This window comes from Phragmites australis, chromosome 13 (assembly GCF_958298935.1).
Source record: "Phragmites australis chromosome 13, lpPhrAust1.1, whole genome shotgun sequence".
Classification (NCBI taxonomy): domain Eukaryota; kingdom Viridiplantae; phylum Streptophyta; class Magnoliopsida; order Poales; family Poaceae; genus Phragmites; species Phragmites australis.
In genome coordinates, this window is record NC_084933.1 from 6,681,860 (window position 1) to 6,702,181 (window position 20,322).

Here is a 20,322-nt window from a genome sequence, read left to right on the forward strand (position 1 = left end):
ACCATTGAGTTATCTACTACCAGTGGAGTGTGATAAGCCCCTCTTTTCAAGAAGGAAGAGTAAGAACTTCAATTGGTAAGAATATGAGGGTTTGAGTGATTTCCATAGGCATCTATAGTGTGGTATCTTTTCTATCATTAACTTTGGCATGTGGTGAGTTGATGGAACTTCCATTCTATGGGAGCAATGACCCAGAGGAGTACATTGAGTGGGAATACAGAATTGGAAAGTTGCTTAAGTATGAGAAGAATTCAAAAGAGAAAGAAGTTATACAAGTCACAATGCAATTAATGAATTATGCATACAATTAGTGGCAACAACTTCTAATGAAGCGACTTATTACTTCGTGGGAAGGATTGAAGGTTGTTATGCGATGTGAGTTTGTTCCACCTTATTATGAGAAAGAGCTACTTCATGATATGGAGAGTATCAAACAAGGGTGCAAACCTGTGCAAGATAACTATGTTGATCTAAGTTGTGCAATGCAACGTGCTAGTATCACGAGTGCATTTAAAGTGAAGGCGTACTTCAAAGGAGGTTTGAATTCTAAGATTGTTGTTGCACTTGAACATAAAAATTTTAGTAGTGTTCACAATCTTGTGAATTACGCCATTGATGAGGAGAGGAGAATTGAGAAGCAGCGAGTACCTCGGTTCAGCTTGAGCCAAAATAGCTCTCTTCATTATAAGAAAGATGCCTTTGCTGTTGCATTTTCCAAGAATTGCACAAATTCAATTTAGGAAAAGGAAGAACAAAATCCAATGCATATGAAGAATGAGAAGACGGTCGAGCATGGGACCTTCCCTTCGATCGATGCGACAGATAGTGCTACAACGCTTCATGTAGCACAAGAGATCATGGTTGATGGTAATTGCGCCATTGCTGGCCCATGGTCTATGGCTGATGAGATGCATCAAAACCCATGTGTGGATGAGAACCACATAGCCAAATTGAGTGAGAGTGCAGAAAATAATAAGTTGTGTGATTTCACTGAATGTAAGGATGAGTGTATCCAATTTCTGAGTATGAAAGATACACCAAACAAAAAAGAGAGAAGTAGATAATAGGTATAGGATGAGATTGACGACTAGAGGGGGGTAAATAGGCTCCACAATAAATTTCTTGCGAAATTGATGGCCTTCTCCTATTTGGATCACCCAACGCACCTCAAAACTCAAATGGAAGCAGAAATAGAAAGAAGTTTTCACAAGAGAAAATCAGGAAACACGACTCCACGGATGGTATATGAACCATAGGTTTCATTTAAGATCAATCCATGTGTCTTAGCACTTGAAAGATCACAACTAGCAAAGAAACAAGAAAAGATGAACACCGAGCAACAAAACTCTCAAAGTTGTTTGTCTAGAGGCAAAAGAGTTCAAGACCTCATCACATAAGCATGTGTATGCGAATTTTATGCCTGATAACAAGAAGAATGGCCTCACAAGGTACTGAAATTTTAGCCCAAAAACCAAAACGAAAATCAAATCTGGAAACTGAAAAACTTGCAAACATGCAAAGGAACCAATAGAGAGAAACTAGAAGGAGGTGAGCACAATAACAAAAAGAAAAATAGACTTCATTGCAACAGAGATCAACCCTATTTTAGACAGATTAAAAATAAATTATCACAAATCTCTCATCTAATACATAGGCTAAGCACTCATTTTTTTCTCCTCTAAAACCTATCACTAGGCTCTCTCAAATGGCTAGTTCATCCTCTATCATAACCCTACCCCTCTATTTATAGTCCTAGAAAACATGACCTTCAAGTTTACTAGCTTTTTTCTAAAATACACCTCTCTTGTAGTACACTTATATCTACCACTGAGGGTATTTTAGTCAATTTTTTTCTCCATTAATGGGACGGTCGCGGTGCCTTTATGACTTAGCTTCGCCTCGACATAAGCTTCGCAATGGTGCCACGTACTCCTCCAGTCCTCCCATAGTTTTTAGGCCAAACAGCGACACCCTAGTATGCTTCTAAAAGCGTGACTAGCCATCACTTGCTTCCACTTGAAGCAAGAGCTCTCATGATGACACATATTCTCCGTCTTGCAATCTTGACCCCCGGTAAGTCTCTCCCACTCTCGACCCTCGGGCCTCCTTGTCACTTGCACCGGTATCACTTTCGTTTGACTTTTTCAACACGTCATCTTCATCCTCCGTTTCATATTTTCTTGACATTCATGTGTATAACTAGGATCACCCTTGACTCTGTCCGGCCCTCCTTAATCATCTAGCACCAAGCACCCTCTTAGCCCCAATCACCTGTCGTTAACCGCTAAGTTGCATCCATCACCTGCACACATTAAAACAAGCAAACACATTTCTCCATAATCCAAAACATCTCTAGGTTAGCACAAAATCAAAAACTTTAACTCAAAGCACATTCTGTAGAAAACGTGAACACCGAATATTTTGGTGTGTTCTGCTCCTGAATACCGAACCATCTGGTGAGTGTAACACTATCTATTCTAGGAAAATTTTGTTCTCTACAAGAAAAGGTGCGGTAAAAGCTTTCGGTGATCTCATGTCCATCACAGGATAATCCGGTGTGTGTCAAAAGGTCTAGTGCATTCTCTGGTATTCACAATCTCAGCACCGGACTATCCGGCGTACATAATCGAACTTGGCACCAAAAATCTCCTCTCTGCAGAAAATACTCTGGTGCTCTCAAAGTCCATCATGGGACCATCTAATGTTTATTTTCATTTCTGCTTCAGCACTGAAAATGCTCTGGTGCTCACTTCACCATAACACTGGACTATCTGGTGTGGTAAAAAACCACACAACGGATGTTCCAGTGAGGCATAATTTTCTAGACTCTGAAACAATCTGCTCCAATTCAAACTAGCCATAAATAAGATCTCACACACACAAGCTCATGCCAACAAAAATCATTTCAAATCCAACATTGTCAATGACTCATCACATGCAAACCAAGGCACATTTAAACTTGGTTTCTCAATCTCCCTCTTCATGAGTGCATTGACAATCCTCAAAACACAAAAGATTTGGGTTCGAAAAATGAAGCACATCCAAGTGACCAAAACTCAAGAAAGATAAAGAATCATATCACTTGTCATAAGAAACATTGCAAAAGGCCGAAGGGAGGCAAAAGACCAACCAAAACCTTAAAAGAGCAAGAAAAAAAATCAAAAACTCAAAAACAAATGCCCCCCCCCCCCTTGATGAAAGCACATTGTTCATTTTTCTTTGAGGTTTGTTGAAAATTCTCATTTCTCTTCCTTTAAAGCATATTCTCATCTTTGTGCATATGCGCTCCCCCTTGGCAATGCAAACATCAAGAATAAAACATTGTGAACATGTAATCCTAAATGAGGTTTTACAAGTATACCGCAAAGAATTTGCAAGAGCTAGAAAGGTCAAAGGGCTCCCCAAGATAGAATGTAGAGCTCACAATCATATAGAGGCTCAAAAAAAGACAGTGATACAAGAACATGAAGCTTGACAACCTAAACCCAAAGAATTAATTAGCGTATTTAATTTCACATAGCTGAATCATGTGCAAGGTGACCACCGCATAAGCATCCACTCGTGTCGAGGCAATACAAGCATTAAGAACTAGTCAACTTCAATATCAAACTAGGCAAACAAGCATTTATGATAGTAGGCTTTGCAAACACTCACATTTGAAACTAAGATTTAATTGGATCAAGTGATTAAAACAAAATTGATTATTTAAGCACATTTCTTTCATTTTTTCTTCAAGTTGACTCTTATCCAAGCAAAGTGTCGGGCGACTGGATACGGCAAACACTTTGAGGCTTCAAGACAACCATGTTGGATAAGATTTTAGCACAAGATACTTGAATTCACCACATTATTCACATTTTCACAACAAAGCAAGTTTCCACATGATCAAGTCAAGTAGTGCCTTTACGGCACAAGGAACACATATTCTCCCAAGGTTCTATTATGAGCTAAACATTTGACAAAGACAGAAAATATAGTGAAATGTTCCCCAATCCACAATCTTGAATCAAGAAGCCTAAAGCAAGATATCCATCAAACTAGCCTTAACACAAGTATTGACTAAGCCAAAGCAATTACGAACATGATCATCAAGAATGTAGCATTTCATAGTCTATAGGATTCATAACATTGCCAAAATTTATCTTAAGAAAAGCTAGCTTGTTTGAAATGTATCATGTCAAAGCATCAAGAAGAGCCTAATATTAAAAGCTTACTCCACACAACTACTCAATTTAGTCCAAATACAAGTCAAAGCTCAACTAATATGATTATCTTACATAATAATATATAATACAAATACAACAAAAGTAAGATAGAGTATGTACAAAGAACAACTTCTCCTCACACAATACCATAGGATGGCACACAACAAGCACTCCTCTTAAATAGGCAAATCTTGTAGCATCTAGAGGCTTGGTGAATATATCAGCTAGCTAGTGTTTGGTATCTATGTAGCTCAACTCAATGTCTCCCTTCTCATTGTGGTCTCCTAGAAAGTGGAATCTCATATCTATGTGTTTGGTTCTGGAGTGTTGAACTGGGTTGTTGGCTAAGCTTACGGCACTGGTGTTGTCACACAAAAGTGGCACACTCCTGAAATTCAACCCAAAATCCCTTAAAGTAGCAACCATCTATAAAATCTATGAGCAACAGCTAGTAGTAGCTATATATTCAACTTTAGCAATAGACTGCGCAATGCTAGACTATTTATGAGAAGACCATCACACAAGAGAGGTACCCAAGAAGTGACAAGTACCAGATATATTATTCCTGTCAATTCTATAACTAGCAAAATCTGCATTCGAAGAACCTCGAAGAGAAAGCGAAGAGTAAGCAGAAAAACAAAGCCCATAATTGAGAGTGTGCTTGAGGTACCTTAGAATACATTTCACTAAAACATGTGGCGGGCACCACAATTTTCTATGGAGGGGATTAGAAGAGTCCAGATCCAGAACATCAACTTACCTGCACGGTTGCACATTGTACTCCACCTCCGCTTGATTTCCGATGGCGCATCGTGTCCGCCAACTCTACAACGGCCGCCTCTGCTCCGGCCACCTCCACCCTCTGCTCCAGTCAGCGGCCACCTCCACCCTCTGTTCCGGCCGCCGGAAACCCTAGCCCTCTGCCCTGGTCGCCTCTGCTCCGCACGCCTCTGCTCCGCCTGCCTCTAACGTCTGCTCCGGCCGCCCGCCTTCATCCTCTGCTCTGGCCGCCCGCCTCCACCCTCTGCTCCAGCCGCCCACCTCCAACGTCTGCTCCGGTCGCCCACCTCCAACGTCTGCTCCGGCCGCCTGCACCTCTGGTAAGTCCCTCCAGCCTCCGTAGTCCGCAGTCCGCACCCCTCTCTGCTGGTCTGCAGTCGGCTGGGGCTAAAGCAGGCTAGCAGCTCATGTCGCCCTTCTGTCTGCAGACAGAGGCACAGAGCAATCATATTCTTGCAATGAACTACTGAAGTGCAAAGGAAAAAAATAGAAAACTAGTATTTTGTACAGTCAAGACTACAATTACATTTAAATACCAATGTAATTAGGAAAAACAATCAAGATTCAAAGTTAAATACCAATGTAATTAGGAAAAAACAATCAAACTAAGTTGTTGTCACTTTTTTTCAGAACATGGCTACTCAAGGGACTAGAAGTGCGGAGGCCTCGGACGCCACATCAAATTATGATCCAAAGACTGATCCAAAGCGCAAGCTGGGAAGGTCAAATGATCTTGGATGAAAATATGCATTTTGGCCGACTATTGGTAATAGAGATCTCTTGCAGTGTTGCGTGTGTGATAGAACTGTAACTGGAGGAATTACAAGGCTCAAGGAGAATCTTGTGGGTGGTTATGGAGATATTTTGAAGTGTGCCAAAACCACACCAGCTATTGCTCAGGAGATGCAAGCTGCTTTGAAGGGCAAGAAGAGATCACTTCTGCTTGATGATGATGGAGAGCTTCAAGGAGAAGATGATGATGTGCTTGATGTGACAGAGGAGTCCCAAGATGCTTCTAGAAGCATTGTGCATCCTAGTTCAGGGACAGCTACCAAAAGGAAACAATCTAGCTTTTTGAAGTTCAAAGCACCAAAAGAGCTCAACACAAAGTCAGTCGGTTCAATGCTTAGGAGAACTCCAAAAGAGGTTGTGGAAGAAAGACATTCGAAGGGTCCTTCTCAGATCAGTATTCAAGCTAGCATGAGGACAAAAGAAGAAAGAGATGCTGTCAACTTGGAGTGGGCCAGGTTCTTTTATGAGTGTGGCATACCATTCAATGTCGCAAATTCTAGGCAATTTGAGATTGCTATAGAGGCCACTGCACAATATGGTTCTGGGTACAAGTCTCCATCCTACCATGAGCTTAGGGAGCCATTACTCGAGAAGGTTGTTAAGGAAACAGATGATTTGAGGAAGAGGCATAAGGATGCATGGAAGCAATATGGTTGCACATTGATGTCAAATGGATGGACGGATAGGAGAGGGCACCATTTGATCAACTTCCTAGTCAATAGTCCAGAGGGGACTTTCTTCTTAGAGTTGATTGATGCATCAAGTGAAGCTCATAATCAAGTGATGCTAGCTGATTTGTTAGAGAAGAGAATAAGCGACATTGGTGTTGATAAAGTTGTGCAAGTTGTTACTGACAATGGGGCTAACTATAAGGCAGCGGGCAAGCTTCTCATGGAGAGGTTTCCTACGCTTTATTGGACACCTTGTGCTGCACATTGCTTGGATCTTATGTTGGAAGATGTTGGAAAGTTGAAGGCATTCAAGAAGCCTATCTCACGTGCCCGTCATGTCACTACTTTCATCTATAGGCATGGAAGACTTCTTAGTGCAATGAGGGAGAAGACAGGTGGTAGGGATCTTGTGAGACCAGCAGCAACTCGGTTTGCTACCACATTTCTCACCTTACAAAGTTTGCACAAGCATAGAGATGCACTGAGATATCTGTTTACCTCTGATGATTGGACGAGTTGCAAACTAGTAAAGACAGAGGCCGGGAAAAAAGTGTATGATATTGTGCTTTCTAGGGAATTTTGGAACTCTGTTGAGGATTGCCTTAGAGCTTCTCTACCACTTATCATTGTGTTGAGGGTGGTTGATGGTGATGAGAGGCCTGCCATGCCAGAGGTTGCTTCTCTCATGAATCATGCAAAAGAGAGGATAAAGGCTGCCTTCTGTACTGAAAATAAGAGAAGCTTGTTCAATAATATCTTACAAATTATTGAAGGTCATTGGGATAGGCAAATGGACACCCCACTCTATGGTGCTGTCCTCTTTTTGAACCCAGGAAAATTCTATGCCATCCAAAAAGAGAATGATGAATATGTTGGGCACCTAAGGGGTTTTTTCAATGATGTGCTTGCACGAATGGTGGAAGATGAGACCCTTCGAAACAAAATTGAAGAACAATCCATGCTCTATGAAGATCAACGTGGTAGCATCTTCAAGAATTGTATGGCCCTCCAAACTATGAAGTCAAAGAACCCTCGTAAGTGATTTGAAATTTTAATTACAGCATGTTATTTACAGCTTAACCCGTAATATATGCATGTTTATTGTCAATTTAGTTGATTGGTGGCGTGCGTATGGTGGCCGATCTATTGACTTACAAAGATTTGCTAAGCGTATTGTTAGTCTTTGTGCTTCATCATCTGGTTGTGAGCATAATTGGAGCACTTTTGAATTTGTAAGTGAAGTACTCAAGTTTCACATTTCAATTAGCAAAATTAATAATACATTTTTGTTAACTTTGCTTGCTTTTATGGTTGCTTGTAGATTCATACAAAGAAGAGAAACCGGCTAGAGCATAAAAGATTGAATGATTTGGTTTATGTTGCCTACAATCGAAAAATGACTAGTAGGTTCTAAAAACGCCGTGAGGAAGCGGGTAAAAGCTATGATCCTTTGGTTATGGAAGATTTTGATTGGGAAAATGAATGGGTTGACCCAACGGCCCAACCTTAATGTTCTAGTTCTTTGGACATCACATGGGACCAAGTTGATGAAGCAATTGGTGCATCACATGAGCTTCGAGGTCGTAACCTTCCTAGGACCTACGCTCGTCGTGCAAGACATATATCAAGAGTGGTTGAAGAAGCAAGAGTGGTTGAAGATGATGAGAAGGAGGGAGAGGAAGAAGACATCATTGTGGATGATGTTGATGTTGATGATTTTGGTGATAAACCAATGGATGCTACTGAAGATGATGCGAAGAACATGGATGCTTCAAACGATTTCTATGAGTTTGCATTGGATGACTTTTGAGAGATGAGAGATTTGAAACTTTGAATGATGATTGATGAGAGAGTGCTATGTCTTTTGTGCTACATTTACATTGCTATTTATCTTTTGTGCTACATTTACATTGCTATTTATCTTTTGTGCTATGTCTTTTATGCTACATTTACATTGCTATTTATCTTTTGTGCTACATTTACATTGCTATTCGTCACGTGTGTATGGCGTCGCCACGCCACGCATCATGTCGCTGTAAAGTTGTGAAGGTGGTGGGTCGCCGCGCCACGCCACGCCGCCGTAACAACTATGATCTGAACAAGTAAAAAATCATTACTATGCCTAAGAGTGAACAAAGTTTTATCAACAGATCCCATCACATACCATGCTATAGTAAGAAAGACCTAAACCTATCATGCCAAACTCTAGGTGCCTAACATAGACCGCTTCCTGAATGAAACCATTAAGAAAAGTACTCTTAACATCCATTTGGTACAACTTGAAACCTCAGGATGCTGCAAACATAAGGAGAATTTTAATTGCTTCTAGTCTAGCTACCGGTGCAAAGTTCTCTCTAAAGTCTATCTTCTCTACCTGAGTGAAACCCTGAGCCACTAGGCTAGCCTTGTTTCTCACTACAGACTCATCCTCCCCCTGTTTGTTTTTGAAAACACATTTGGTTCCTATGGTGTGAACATTAGGGGGTGACTCTGCAAGGACCTAAACTTGGTTTCTCTCCAAAATTCAAGCTTTTCATGCATGGCATTGACCCGAATTGAATCAAATAAAACATGTGCAACATCATGGTGCTCAAAAGAAGCAACGAATGCAGAATCAGTAAAATGAGCATAAGAAACGGTCTTGAACCTCGTTACCCTCTCGTCAAGATCTTTGATCATCATGTGTGGAGGGTGTCACCGCTAAATATGTTGAGGGGCCTCACGCCTAGAGGTGAACTCCTCCTCAACCACTGCTGGTGTAGGCTCAAAAGCAGCTAAAGTGGAAGTAGAGGCTGCAGGACCCTCTGCTAGAGTAGAAGAAGCAGGAGCTAACTCTGGAGCAGGTGTGGTAGATGTAAGTAGTGGATCATCTTGCTCATCACCAAGAGTTAGAAGGTCACCATCTACAAAGATGCTCTCGCTCATCTCCTGATCACCTACACACTCAGAGATAGAACTAGCATAGTGGGGTTGACATATCAAAAGTCACATCATAGGATTACATGACTGTGTTAGTGTCAAGATTGTAAACCTTGTAAGCATGACTATGAAGAGAATACCCCAAGAAAATACCATCAGAAGAACGTGACTCAAACTTGTCAAAGTTAACACTCTTTAGGATGAAGCAACGATAACCAAAAACTCTCAAATGTGAAACCTTCGGCTTCCTCCCAAAGTGCAACTCATAAAAAGTTAAATTCAAGGTCGAGCGTAAGAAAATATGGTTGGAGATGTAGCATGTTGTACTAATGGTCTCAGCCCAAAACTTCTTAGGAGTCCTATGCTCATCGAACATTGTCCTAGCCATCTCCACCAATGTGCTATTCTTTCTCTTAACCACACCATTCTGCTGAGGAACGCACGGGGCAGAAAATTGGTGCTCAATGCCATGATCAAGACAGAAAGCATCAAAGAGATAGTTTTTGAGCTCGGTGCCATTATCACCACGAATTGTTTTCAATGCACCAGGGAGTTCCTTGAACAATTTCAAAGTTAAGCTCCAAAAATGTGAGAATACTTCATCCTTGCACACAAAAAAGAAGACCTAAGAGTAGCGAGAGAAGTCATCAATAATGACAAGAACATACCACTTCTCTCCTGCCAAACGAACACGAGAAGGATCAATAATGTCCATATGGAGAAGTTCTTCCGGTCGTTCAGTCATCACTAGATTGACTGGTGGGTAAAAGGTAGCAACCATCTTGCCATGCTAACAAGGAGCACAAACAAGATTCTTCTCAAAATTGAGCTTGAGCAATCCTCAGATCAAGCATAGGACACTCAAACAAGTAAGCAAATCAAAGCTCATGTGTCTTAGTCTCCTATACCACATCCAAAGCTCAGAAGAAGGTTGAGCAATCAATCAACAAGAAGAACTAAAAGACTCAGAAAAAATAGCTCCAAAAACTCTCCCAACTTGAGAAATCTTGCAAATCAAAGGGCTAGAAGAATCGAGAACTCGAGAAGTATCGTGTTTGAAACACACTTCCAAATCTTCATCCAACAACTGAGATAAAGAGAGAAGGTTGTATCCCAGATGCTCCACCAAAACTACATCCTTGAGAGCGAAACTCTCATTCACCCTTCCCATACCTTTGGCTTTCACCCTTCCTTTTTGATCATCCCCGAGTGTGATGTACTCGTATCGCTTTACGGGGGTGAGGCTGAAGAACCATGATGAATCACTGATCATGTGGCACGAACAACCAGAGTCAATGAGCCACTTGTTCTTCAGACCTCTGCCTGCAACTAATATATGAGAAGAATAATGGATGGATGGCTTAGTACTGGGCTTAGTCAAAAACCTCTTAGGAGAAACAGGTCTAGTACGCTGAAGGCGAGTACCATGATAAGAAAAATGTGGTCTGCCAAAGCACTGAGACTCAAAGCCTCTTACACGTGGACCAAAACCATATGAGTCATGAAAAAATCCACACCGGATAACACCTCTAGGAAGAGACTAAAAAGCGCTAGGGACTCATGAGTGGAAGTGAGGAAAAGGCTCATGTACACCAATAGAGGGGCGTTACATGTCCCGGGTGCTCCATTCCCACTCACGCTGCTCATCTCTCCTATGGCAAAAGCAAAACCAAACCATGACCTTCTCTCTAGCAGTAGGTCTAGTGATAGCGTTTCTCAGGAACTCGTATGCCGGTCACTCGGGGCTCTCTCACATGCTTTCTCATCTTAGGCTGTGGAGCTATCTTGGGTTGTGGTGCGGGTTTCTTCTTTGTGGGTTGAGAAATTTGTTTTTTTGATGGGTTGTGGTGTTGCATTGATTTTGAACTTCTCAGCTTCTAAGGTAGTAGGTGTGGTGAACACAGTCTTACTCTCTCAACTGTAAGCCACCCTCTCAAAACCCAGCCTAAGAGCCAAACCCGTCTTGTCAGCACACATCTTGGTCTTGACCAAAATCAAATTTATTTTCTCTTTGCCCTCTGAGCACTTCTCCACCAAAGAAAGGAGGTACTCATTCTTAGTCAAAAGCTTTTGAACTAGCCTTCTAACCCAGCTGAGTTTGTCCTAAAAGATGGTGGAGGTGGAATAATTTGGCTTCACATCCTTAGAAGTCCTAGCTCCTTCAGTCCCTTGTCTTTCAGTTCAACATCATTTACAAGCACATAAGAGAGTAAACCTAGACTACTCCTCAAGAAGCTTCTTCTCAGCACTCTCAAGCCAACTGACGACTTAAGCATGCACATTACGAAGATCGGCAAGTTCAGCCATGGCAATCAGGCAACTCTCACACTCCTCAAAATTGGACCTAGACCTAAGCACTACAAGTTAAGTAGAGACAGACTTATACTTAGGTCTAAGATCCTTTAATTTATGCACATATTTCTTAAGTAACATACCCTGGCTAACGAGAGTATCATTCAAGGTATCGACTTGGATGGAAAGCTGGTCGTAGGAAGGCAATATCTCAGAAGGATCCAACTCGGGATTGTTGTCGTCATTGTTGTCGTTCGTCATGAAGTAGAGACCGGTGAAGTCCTTGGCCTTCTTGTTTTTTTACTTACGGTTAATCCTCCTCCGACCTCTCCTCCTCACTGGAAGAGGTGTCGGTGTCACGAAGAGCCGCCACGAACGCCCTAGAAGCCACCTTGGTCGTCTTCTTAGCTATCTTGTTATGGTTTTTCTTGAATAAGGATTTCTTATTCTTCTTCTTGTGCTGTTATAGTCATTGTCGCCGTCCTCCCTCTTCTTGAGCTTAGGACAGTCTGTCTTGAAGTGGGTAGTGTCATCACACTCAAAGCAGGCACAAGAACCATCCCTCCTCCACTCTTAGTGATTGTTGTAGAAGTGGATGAACTTCTTCACAATCAGCATAAGGTCCCCATCATCCAGTGCGTTCATCTGCTCCTCTATGACAGAAACCAAGAAAGACAAAGAAAATCCACTCGATGAAGTGTTAGCACAAGAAAAGCTAGCTGCAGACTGATTGCCACTACCAGGTCCAGAAAGCAACACCATGTTCTGAGACAGGAGATTTTCGAGACCGATCCGAGCCGCCTTGACTATCTCGGTGGACTTAAGCTTGCTGAAGAGCTCATCATAAGTCAATGTATCATAACTTGGAGACTCTTCAATGCTTGAGATCTTCACTTCTCATATGCTACGGTCAAAAGCATAGAGAAACTTGATTTCTCTTTTGTGGTCAGAATAGGGCTAAGCACTAGTTGATCGAGGATTGCTAACAATCCCATAAAAGCGAGCAAACATCACATCCAAAGACTCTTCAGGGTCTTGTACAAATATTTGGTATTCTTGGTTGTATGTGCTTTGGATATACTTTTAAATCCTGTTGTGATATACTTTAAAATCTATCTGATAACTTGTTACGAGGTAGTGACATCTTCAGTGAAGGCATGATGGGATTGTTTGGTTACTAGCCAACGCAGGACATATCAAATTTGGTTGTGTTGATGAGATTAGCTAGTTTTATGGGCAGCCAAATGTTTCGCAAAATTTTGGAAACCCATGTTTAAGCACTACCAATTTTTGATATAGTCGATGTTGTCTAGCAATCAAACATCACCATATGTCCATACAACTGCTCCAGGATTTAGCTAGCGTTTGGATTTCTACTACTTGGCATGCCCACAAAAAGTTAGATAACGATTGTAAAAATATTTCTAGTTTTGCATGTGACCAAATGTTTCGCCAAATTTCGGCAGCCTGTGTTTTAGCATCACCAAGTTTCAGTGACAGACCCAAAATTTTTTTAAGGGTAGGCATCCAAATTTTTAAGACCACAAATTCGGTAAAAGAGTATAAAATTTGACAAAAGACAATGCAAATTCGGTAATTCAGTATAATATCATAAATTCAACAATGAATCCTAAATTTTAAAACCGTAATATAAATAGTTCAAACATGACATAAGGTCTTACACAAGTGGAAGATTACAGTATTACGATACTACTCTAGATTCTTCACTTTGCGCTCTCTCATGGTCATGAAAGACTCGATTATATCATCCTCACTTACCTTGGAGAAGATATCTCGCTCGATATATGTGACTAAATAATCATTCAACAACTCATCATCCATTCTATTTCTCAACTTATCCTTCACTAAACTCAATGCCGAAAATACTCTTTCAATACTTGTCGTCGCCACCGGTAGGACCAATACTAATTTAAGAAAAAGCAAGTACACTAAGTCATAAAGAACATACTTATTCGTTTCAACAAGTCTAATAGAGAGGTCAACAAAATTGTTTAGGCTTTTGAATCTATCATCTTTTCTCATATCATCAATAAAGTTATCAAGTTGGAGTTCAAGTCTTATCAATTCCACACTTGAAAAGTCTTTGGGATAAAACTTGGCAAGCCTAATAAATTTATGTGCATCAGAAGAATCAAAAGAATTGAAGGGGTTCAAGGCTGACATGCAAATAAGCAACTCCATATTTACCTCATCAAACCGATTGTTAATCTCATGCCAGATTTGATCAATGATACCAATATACACTTCTCTTCTATAATGATCATCAATTGTTTGAATCGGATAAAACCGTGAGGATGTTGCATGAGGCATATATCTACCATCCAATGATGGAATATCAATGCCATGTTTAATACCAAATGATGTAACCTTTCCTTCAAAGAATTCTTCCCACCCATGAGACCTCATTTGTTATAGTCTTCCCTTCGCTAAAGTAACAAGTGACATTGCATTAATAATATCTTGGTCCCTCTTTTGCAAAGATTGAGACAACTCATTTGTGTATCCAAGAATAATAACCATTAAGTGTGCATTGAAAATAAACTCAAATGACTCCAAAACATTAACTATAGCGTATATGTTCGGCCAATCATCCATTTGTTTGGGATCCTTTCTAAGAGTTATAAGTACTTATCAAATTGTAGAATACATATCAATAATGTGCAAAATAGTTTTATAATGAGAACCCCACCGAGTGTCACTGGGTCTAGTTATCATCATCTCTTGATTTAATCCACTCCTACTTTTTATTTCACCCAACTCAAGTGCAGTCTTAATTTTTTGAGCTCTAACATCTCGAAGCATGTCATGGTGCTTACAAGAAACTCCAATAATATTTAGCAAGCGAGAAACTTATCCAAAGAAAGTAGCACAACCAATATTCTCCTTGGCAACAGCAACAAGAACCAATTGATGTTGATGTGCAAAACAGTGAATATAATAAGCAGAAGGAGACTCTTTCATGATCAATACTTTCAGTCCATTAATCTCTTCTTTCATATTACTAACTCTATCATATCTTTGCCCACGAATTTGACTAAGAGTCAAGTGGTGACCAACAAATAGAGACTGAATTGCTGCCTTAAGTGACAAAGAAGTGGTATTAGCTACATGAACTACTCAAGAAACCTCTCACACATCATTTCAAGTTTATCAACATAACACAAACAAAGAGTTAGTTATTTTTTATGTGATATATTATTAGACTTATCAGCTAAAATTGTATAGTAGTCTTCATCAAATTCTTCAATTATATGTCTAGTGGGGCGCCAGGCGGGCGGTAGCGGCGTGACCACGTGAGGAACCCGGAACCAAGGACAAGGAGGCGAGAACGCGAGGAGGCGATGACGCGAGACGCGAGGAGGCGAGTCGTCGCGACGTAGAACCGAAACTGTCGTCGGTTTTTTTCTTTTTTCTTTTACAACCGAACTAACTAATTACTAATCAAACTAGATTGGACTAAAGTAATCCTAGACCTACAAGGACTACTTGTGGGTCCGCCCCTGCCAAGTTTTTATATGGTTTATGTAGGCTAGCAATTAAACATCGCTATATATCTTCAGACTCTAGCTCCGAATTTAGCTTATATATGGATTTCTACAAATATTTGACATGCCCAAGAAAATTAGATAGTGCTCGTACAGTCATTGCGAGTTTTGTAGGCGACTTAATTTTTCGCCACATTTTGGCAACCCATGTCTCTGGACAGTTGCTCCGGGATTTAGCAAGCATTGGGATTGCTACCGATATTTGGCATGGGCCACAAACATTTAGATAACGCTTTTCGGGTGACCAAAATGCTTTACTGAATTTTGGCAGCCTAGTTTTTATTTAGCATTACAAACTTTTAATATGGTTAATGTTGCAATCATTCAAACATTGTCGTAGGATCTAAAGGGGTAATCCTTTTGTCCACAAAAGCCTTTTTTCTGTAATAGGGAGAAAAACACTCATTTTTGAAATAACTGAAAAGTTTAAGCCTAATCAATCAGGCCCTATTTGCCTTTGGAGAAACCACCATGCAACCACTCAAGAATCAAGATGCAAAAACAAATGCAACGTACTGTACAATCTATGCATTTTTTTCTGGTAGATGAGTGTACAATATCTGCCGCTCTGTCAAAAAAGAAGCTCTCTTGTGGGCTCTCACCAACTGTTCCACCGCAATAATTGCTGGGGGGGCCTCGCACAGCGGCAATAGCACAACTCGCCCGTACCAATCCCCCTCCTCTCTCTTTTTATTATAGTATTATTATTGGCATTTGTACCATAAAGCATACAGTGAGATTATATCAGAGCATTCCTCTTTGCAGTCCTGCACAAGTAGCAGGCAGTCAAACTCCTACCAAAGGCCACCCAGAAAATACCGAAAATACCAGTACTACTAGGAGTAGTGAGAGAGAGAAACAGTGTGGGTGGGTAAGTAGAGAGAGAAAGGGTGAGTGTGCTGGTTTCTTTATATTCCAAGCTTTGCCCTCTGGGCTCTGAGTTCCTGCTCGTCCATTCTCTCTCTACACGGTCTCAGCGCCCAAGACTCGCAAGTATAGGGCTCAGGAAACCAAGATAAACAGAGAGAAAGAGAGTAGTGGAGAGAGAAGGGAACAGGACCAGGAGAGGGGTTTGGGTTTTGGAGGCATTGCTGGCTTGCTTGCAGCTAGTCTAGTAACACAAGAGCCAATAAAAATTGGGAGGCGAGAAAAACACAAAAATAGTGCTGCAGCTGCAGCAGCAGCAGCGAGCGAGAGGCGCCTCCTCATCCCACCTTTTGGTTTTGCCTTGCCACCCGTTCCCCACGAAAAAGTCCAGCAGCAAACTAACCCAACCGACGTAACCGCGGACATGACAGCCGCGTGACGCCATGTCGGCCGGGGAGGGCGCGTCAGGGTCAGCGCCGGCAGAGGCGCCAGCGCCGGCAGAGGCGCCGGTGGCGGCGCCTTCGGCAATGGGAGCGGAGGAGGAGGCGGCGAGGAAGCGGTACGAGTCGCTGGTGCAGGTGCGCGCCAAGGCGGTCAAGGGGAAGGGCGCCTGGTACTGGGCGCACCTGGAGCCCGTGCTCGTTCCGCCGCCCGGGTCCGGGATGCCGCCCAAGATGACGCGGCTACGCTGCGCGCTCTGCGCCGCCACGTTTTCGGCGTCCAACCCGTCGCGCACCGCCTCAGAGCACCTCAAGCGCGGCGCGTGCCCCAACTTCGCGGCGCCGCTGGTGGTGACTGCACCTGGAGCGACGCCGCCGCAACAGCACGCGGTGACCGTGGCTGCGGCATCGTCCGTCGTGCCGATCTCGTCCTTCCCGCCGTCGACGCAGCGCCGGCATCCCACCGGCGGTGGCGTTGGGCGCAAGCGCCACGCGCTGGCCGCGGCGTACGCCGCCGTGGAGGCGGCGGCGGCCTCCTCGCAGCACCTGGTCGTGGGCGAGCCCTCCGTGTACTCCTCGACGCCTCCCACGCCGCCAGCGCTGCCCGCGCCGCGGCAGATGCTCTCGGGGGGCAGGGGCGACCTGGGCGCTCTGGCCCGGCTGGAGGACAGCGTGAAGCGGCTCAAGTCGCCCATGGCATCGCCGGGAGCGATGCTGCCGCGGCAGCAGGCTGAAGCGGCCCTCGCCCTGCTCGCCGACTGGTTTCTTGAGTCTTCCGGTAGCGTGTCCCTCGCCACGGCGGAGCACCCGAAGCTCAAAGCTTTCCTGCTCCAGGTCGGCCTGCCGGAGTTGTCGCGGGCCGAGCTCACCCACGCACGTCTCGACGCGCGCTTCGCTGAAGCCCGCGCCGACGCGGCCGCGCGCGTCCGGGACGCGCGGTTCTTCCAGCTCGCGGCAGACGGGTGGCGCGAACAGGTTGTCACCCTCTCCGTTAACCTCCCCAACGGCACGTCTGTCTTCAACCGCGCCGTGCCCATGCCAGCTCCAGCGTCGTCCAACTACGCCGAGGAGTTGTTGCTGGACGCCGTCTCGTCCATCTCCGCCTCCGGGGACCTCCACCATTGCGCCGGAATCGTCGCCGACCGTTTCAGTTCGAAGGCACTACGCGATCTCGAGAGCAAACACCAGTGGATGGTGAATCTTTCTTGCCAAGTCTACGGCTTGACACGCTTAGCAAAGGACTTGGCGCGCGAGCTCCCGCTCTTCCACTCCGCCGCCGCTAATTGCGCCAAGATTGCCGCGTACTTCAACACCACGCCTGCCGTGCGCGCTCTGCTGTGCAAACATCAAGTCCAGGAGCATGGCCACTCCATGCTCCTCCGCGTCGCCTCTGCTCCGTCAAATGGCAGCAGCGAATTCAGCGCAGCATTTGCGATGCTCGAAGACGTCCTGACCTCGGCACGGCCGCTCCAGCTCGCTGTGCTGGAGGAACCTTACAAGCTTCTCTGCATTGACAACTCTGCTGCGAGGGAGATCGTTGACATGGTGCAGAGCGTGGCGTTCTGGACCGAGGTGGAGGCGGCGCATTCACTCGTGAAGCTGATCATGGACATGGTGAAGGAGATGGAGACCGAGCGGCCGCTCGTGGGGCAATGCCTCCCATGTTGGGAGGATTTGCGTGGCAAGGTTAGAGGCTGGTGCCGCAAATTCAACATCGACGAAGGCATCGCCATGAACGTGCTCGAGAGGAGGTTCAGGAAGAGCTACCACCCGGCGTGGTCGGCGGCATTCATACTGGACCCGTTGTATCTGATCAAGGATGCCAGCGGGAGGTACCTCCCGCCGTTCAAGTACCTGACGCTGGAGCAGGAAAAGGACGTGGACAGGCTGATCACGAGGCTGGTGTCGCCGGAGGAAGCGCACCTCGCGATGATGGAGCTGATGAAATGGCGGTCCGATGGGCTGGACCCGCTGTACGCGCAGGCGGTGCAGGTCCGGCAGCCCGACCCCGCCACGGGGAAGATGAAAATCGCCAACAAGCAGAGCAGCCGGCTCGTCTGGGAGACATGCCTCAGCGAGCTCAAGTCGCTCGGCAAGGTGGCCGTGAGGCTCATCTTCCTCCACGCCACCGCAAGGGGGTTCAGGTGCACGCCGACAATGGCGCGCTGGCTGACCGCCCCTGGGAGCTCAGTCGGCAGCATCGCCCGCGCACAACGGCTAGTGTTTGTGGCGGCCAATTCGAAGCTGGAGAGGAAGGATTTCTGCAACGACGACGACAGGGACGTGGATTTGCTCACGGAAGGAGACGATGACATGCTGACTGATCAGACTGCCGCCGATGTGGATCCCTCTTCGGTGTAATTTAACATCCCTGTGTTAATTGTTGTTCCTTGATGATTAATCCCTCTGCTGCTGCTGTTAGCATCTGTAGAATTTGATCCCTAGGTTAGATTCTTTCTTTCCCTTCTTTGTTCTTGTGCCCTGCATGTTGCTGGTTCTTGCTCCCTCATCTTGTTTTGGTTGGGTGGGGAGTAGGAGGGGGCATGAGATGGAGATGGAGATATCCACCCTCAATTTGCTTATCAAGTGTGGTTAATAAATGGGATGACCCTCTCCTGTCTTGCCGTATATGTGGCTCTTGCTGATGAATGTGGAAAACCTGAGGGTGATTTCTTGCCTATATTTAGGGTCAGCAAGGCAGCATGAACAGGGGAGGTTGTGTTTGTGTTGACCATTACGGCATTTTGTGTAGCCATTCTGATATTTGTGCAAATATTATCTATCATATGCAATTGTATAGTGTTTTCCTCGCCTGGAAACATGGTTTATTTTATCCTCATCTTTATACTACCCCAATTGCGAATAACCGACATTTTTTACTCAATGTTCAAAATGTATGTACAAATTGCTACATGTATGTAACATGTTAGATTACCTTTCATGGCAGATCATATAGTATATCTACCATTTTATTTGACTAAAATAATTTGAAATTTTGTTGGTCAGAGTTAAAATATTACGCCCAAAGGTATCAGTTATTTGTAAATGGAGAGAGTACCTCTCGGTTACATTTCTCATTTAAGCTCAGGCTCGGGTGAGTTTATCAAATTGTCAGTAAAATTTTGATAACGGCAGTAACTATCTTCTGTCGAGTTACTTTCAGCAGGCGCTGTACATGTGCCTATAAATTGTATGAATACTTCTTAAAATTAGAAGTTACTGGTTACTACTCTAGTGACAAGATGATGCTATTTCTTAACTGGACACAAGGTACTTTGGCTCCTCTGTTCTTCTTGAACTAGTGTGTTGGTGGTGTTGGTGGGGGGCATACAACGCAATACAGGGTCCATCCATCATTGGGGCATTTCTTTCATGTGGACGATGGTTGCTCGGGTCGCAATAGTGCTCGCCAAGGTACAATTGTCCAGGGAAAATTCCGTGGCTCTACAACCTAGGCTTGCAGCCACCTATGACTGAGGCTTCAACAGTAGGTAGCAGCGGTGCAGCAGCTACTCACTGAGGTGGTTCCCTTCGCTTGCTTGCAAAGATGGATGGCGGCATGGCTCTCTGGCAGTAGGGGTGGAAACGAGAACGATTTGGCTCGGTTTGAACGAGCTTGCACACGAGCTAGCCTCGGCTTGGTTAGATATTCGAGAAAAAAATGGGCTCGGCTTGGTTAGATGATGGCTCATCTTGGCTCGGTTAGATCGTGGCTCCGTCAAGTGGGAGCGCAGAGCCACAGGCGACAGGAGGGCTGTGGCGACACCAAATGGATAGCGTCCGGCAGAGA

At 44.2% G+C, this 20,322-nt stretch overlaps 2 protein-coding genes across 2 annotated transcripts; both read left to right on the top strand.

Annotated features, from left to right (window-relative positions):
• Positions 1 to 5,455: 5,455 nt before the first annotated feature.
• On the top strand, positions 5,456 to 8,374 carry LOC133887731 (uncharacterized). The gene is made up of 2 exons (XM_062327697.1): positions 5,456 to 7,482; positions 7,562 to 8,374. The coding sequence occupies exons 1-2, from the start codon at positions 5,889 to 5,891 to the stop codon at positions 7,795 to 7,797; spliced, it is 1,830 nt and encodes a 609-aa protein (XP_062183681.1). The 5' UTR covers positions 5,456 to 5,888; the 3' UTR covers positions 7,798 to 8,374.
• Positions 8,375 to 16,180: 7,806 nt separating this feature from the next.
• Positions 16,181 to 19,295, top strand: LOC133887889 (uncharacterized). Its single transcript, XM_062327904.1, has one exon. It carries the CDS (start codon positions 16,536 to 16,538, stop codon positions 18,891 to 18,893), a length of 2,358 nt encoding a protein of 785 aa, XP_062183888.1. The 5' UTR covers positions 16,181 to 16,535; the 3' UTR covers positions 18,894 to 19,295.
• Positions 19,296 to 20,322: the final 1,027 nt, after the last annotated feature.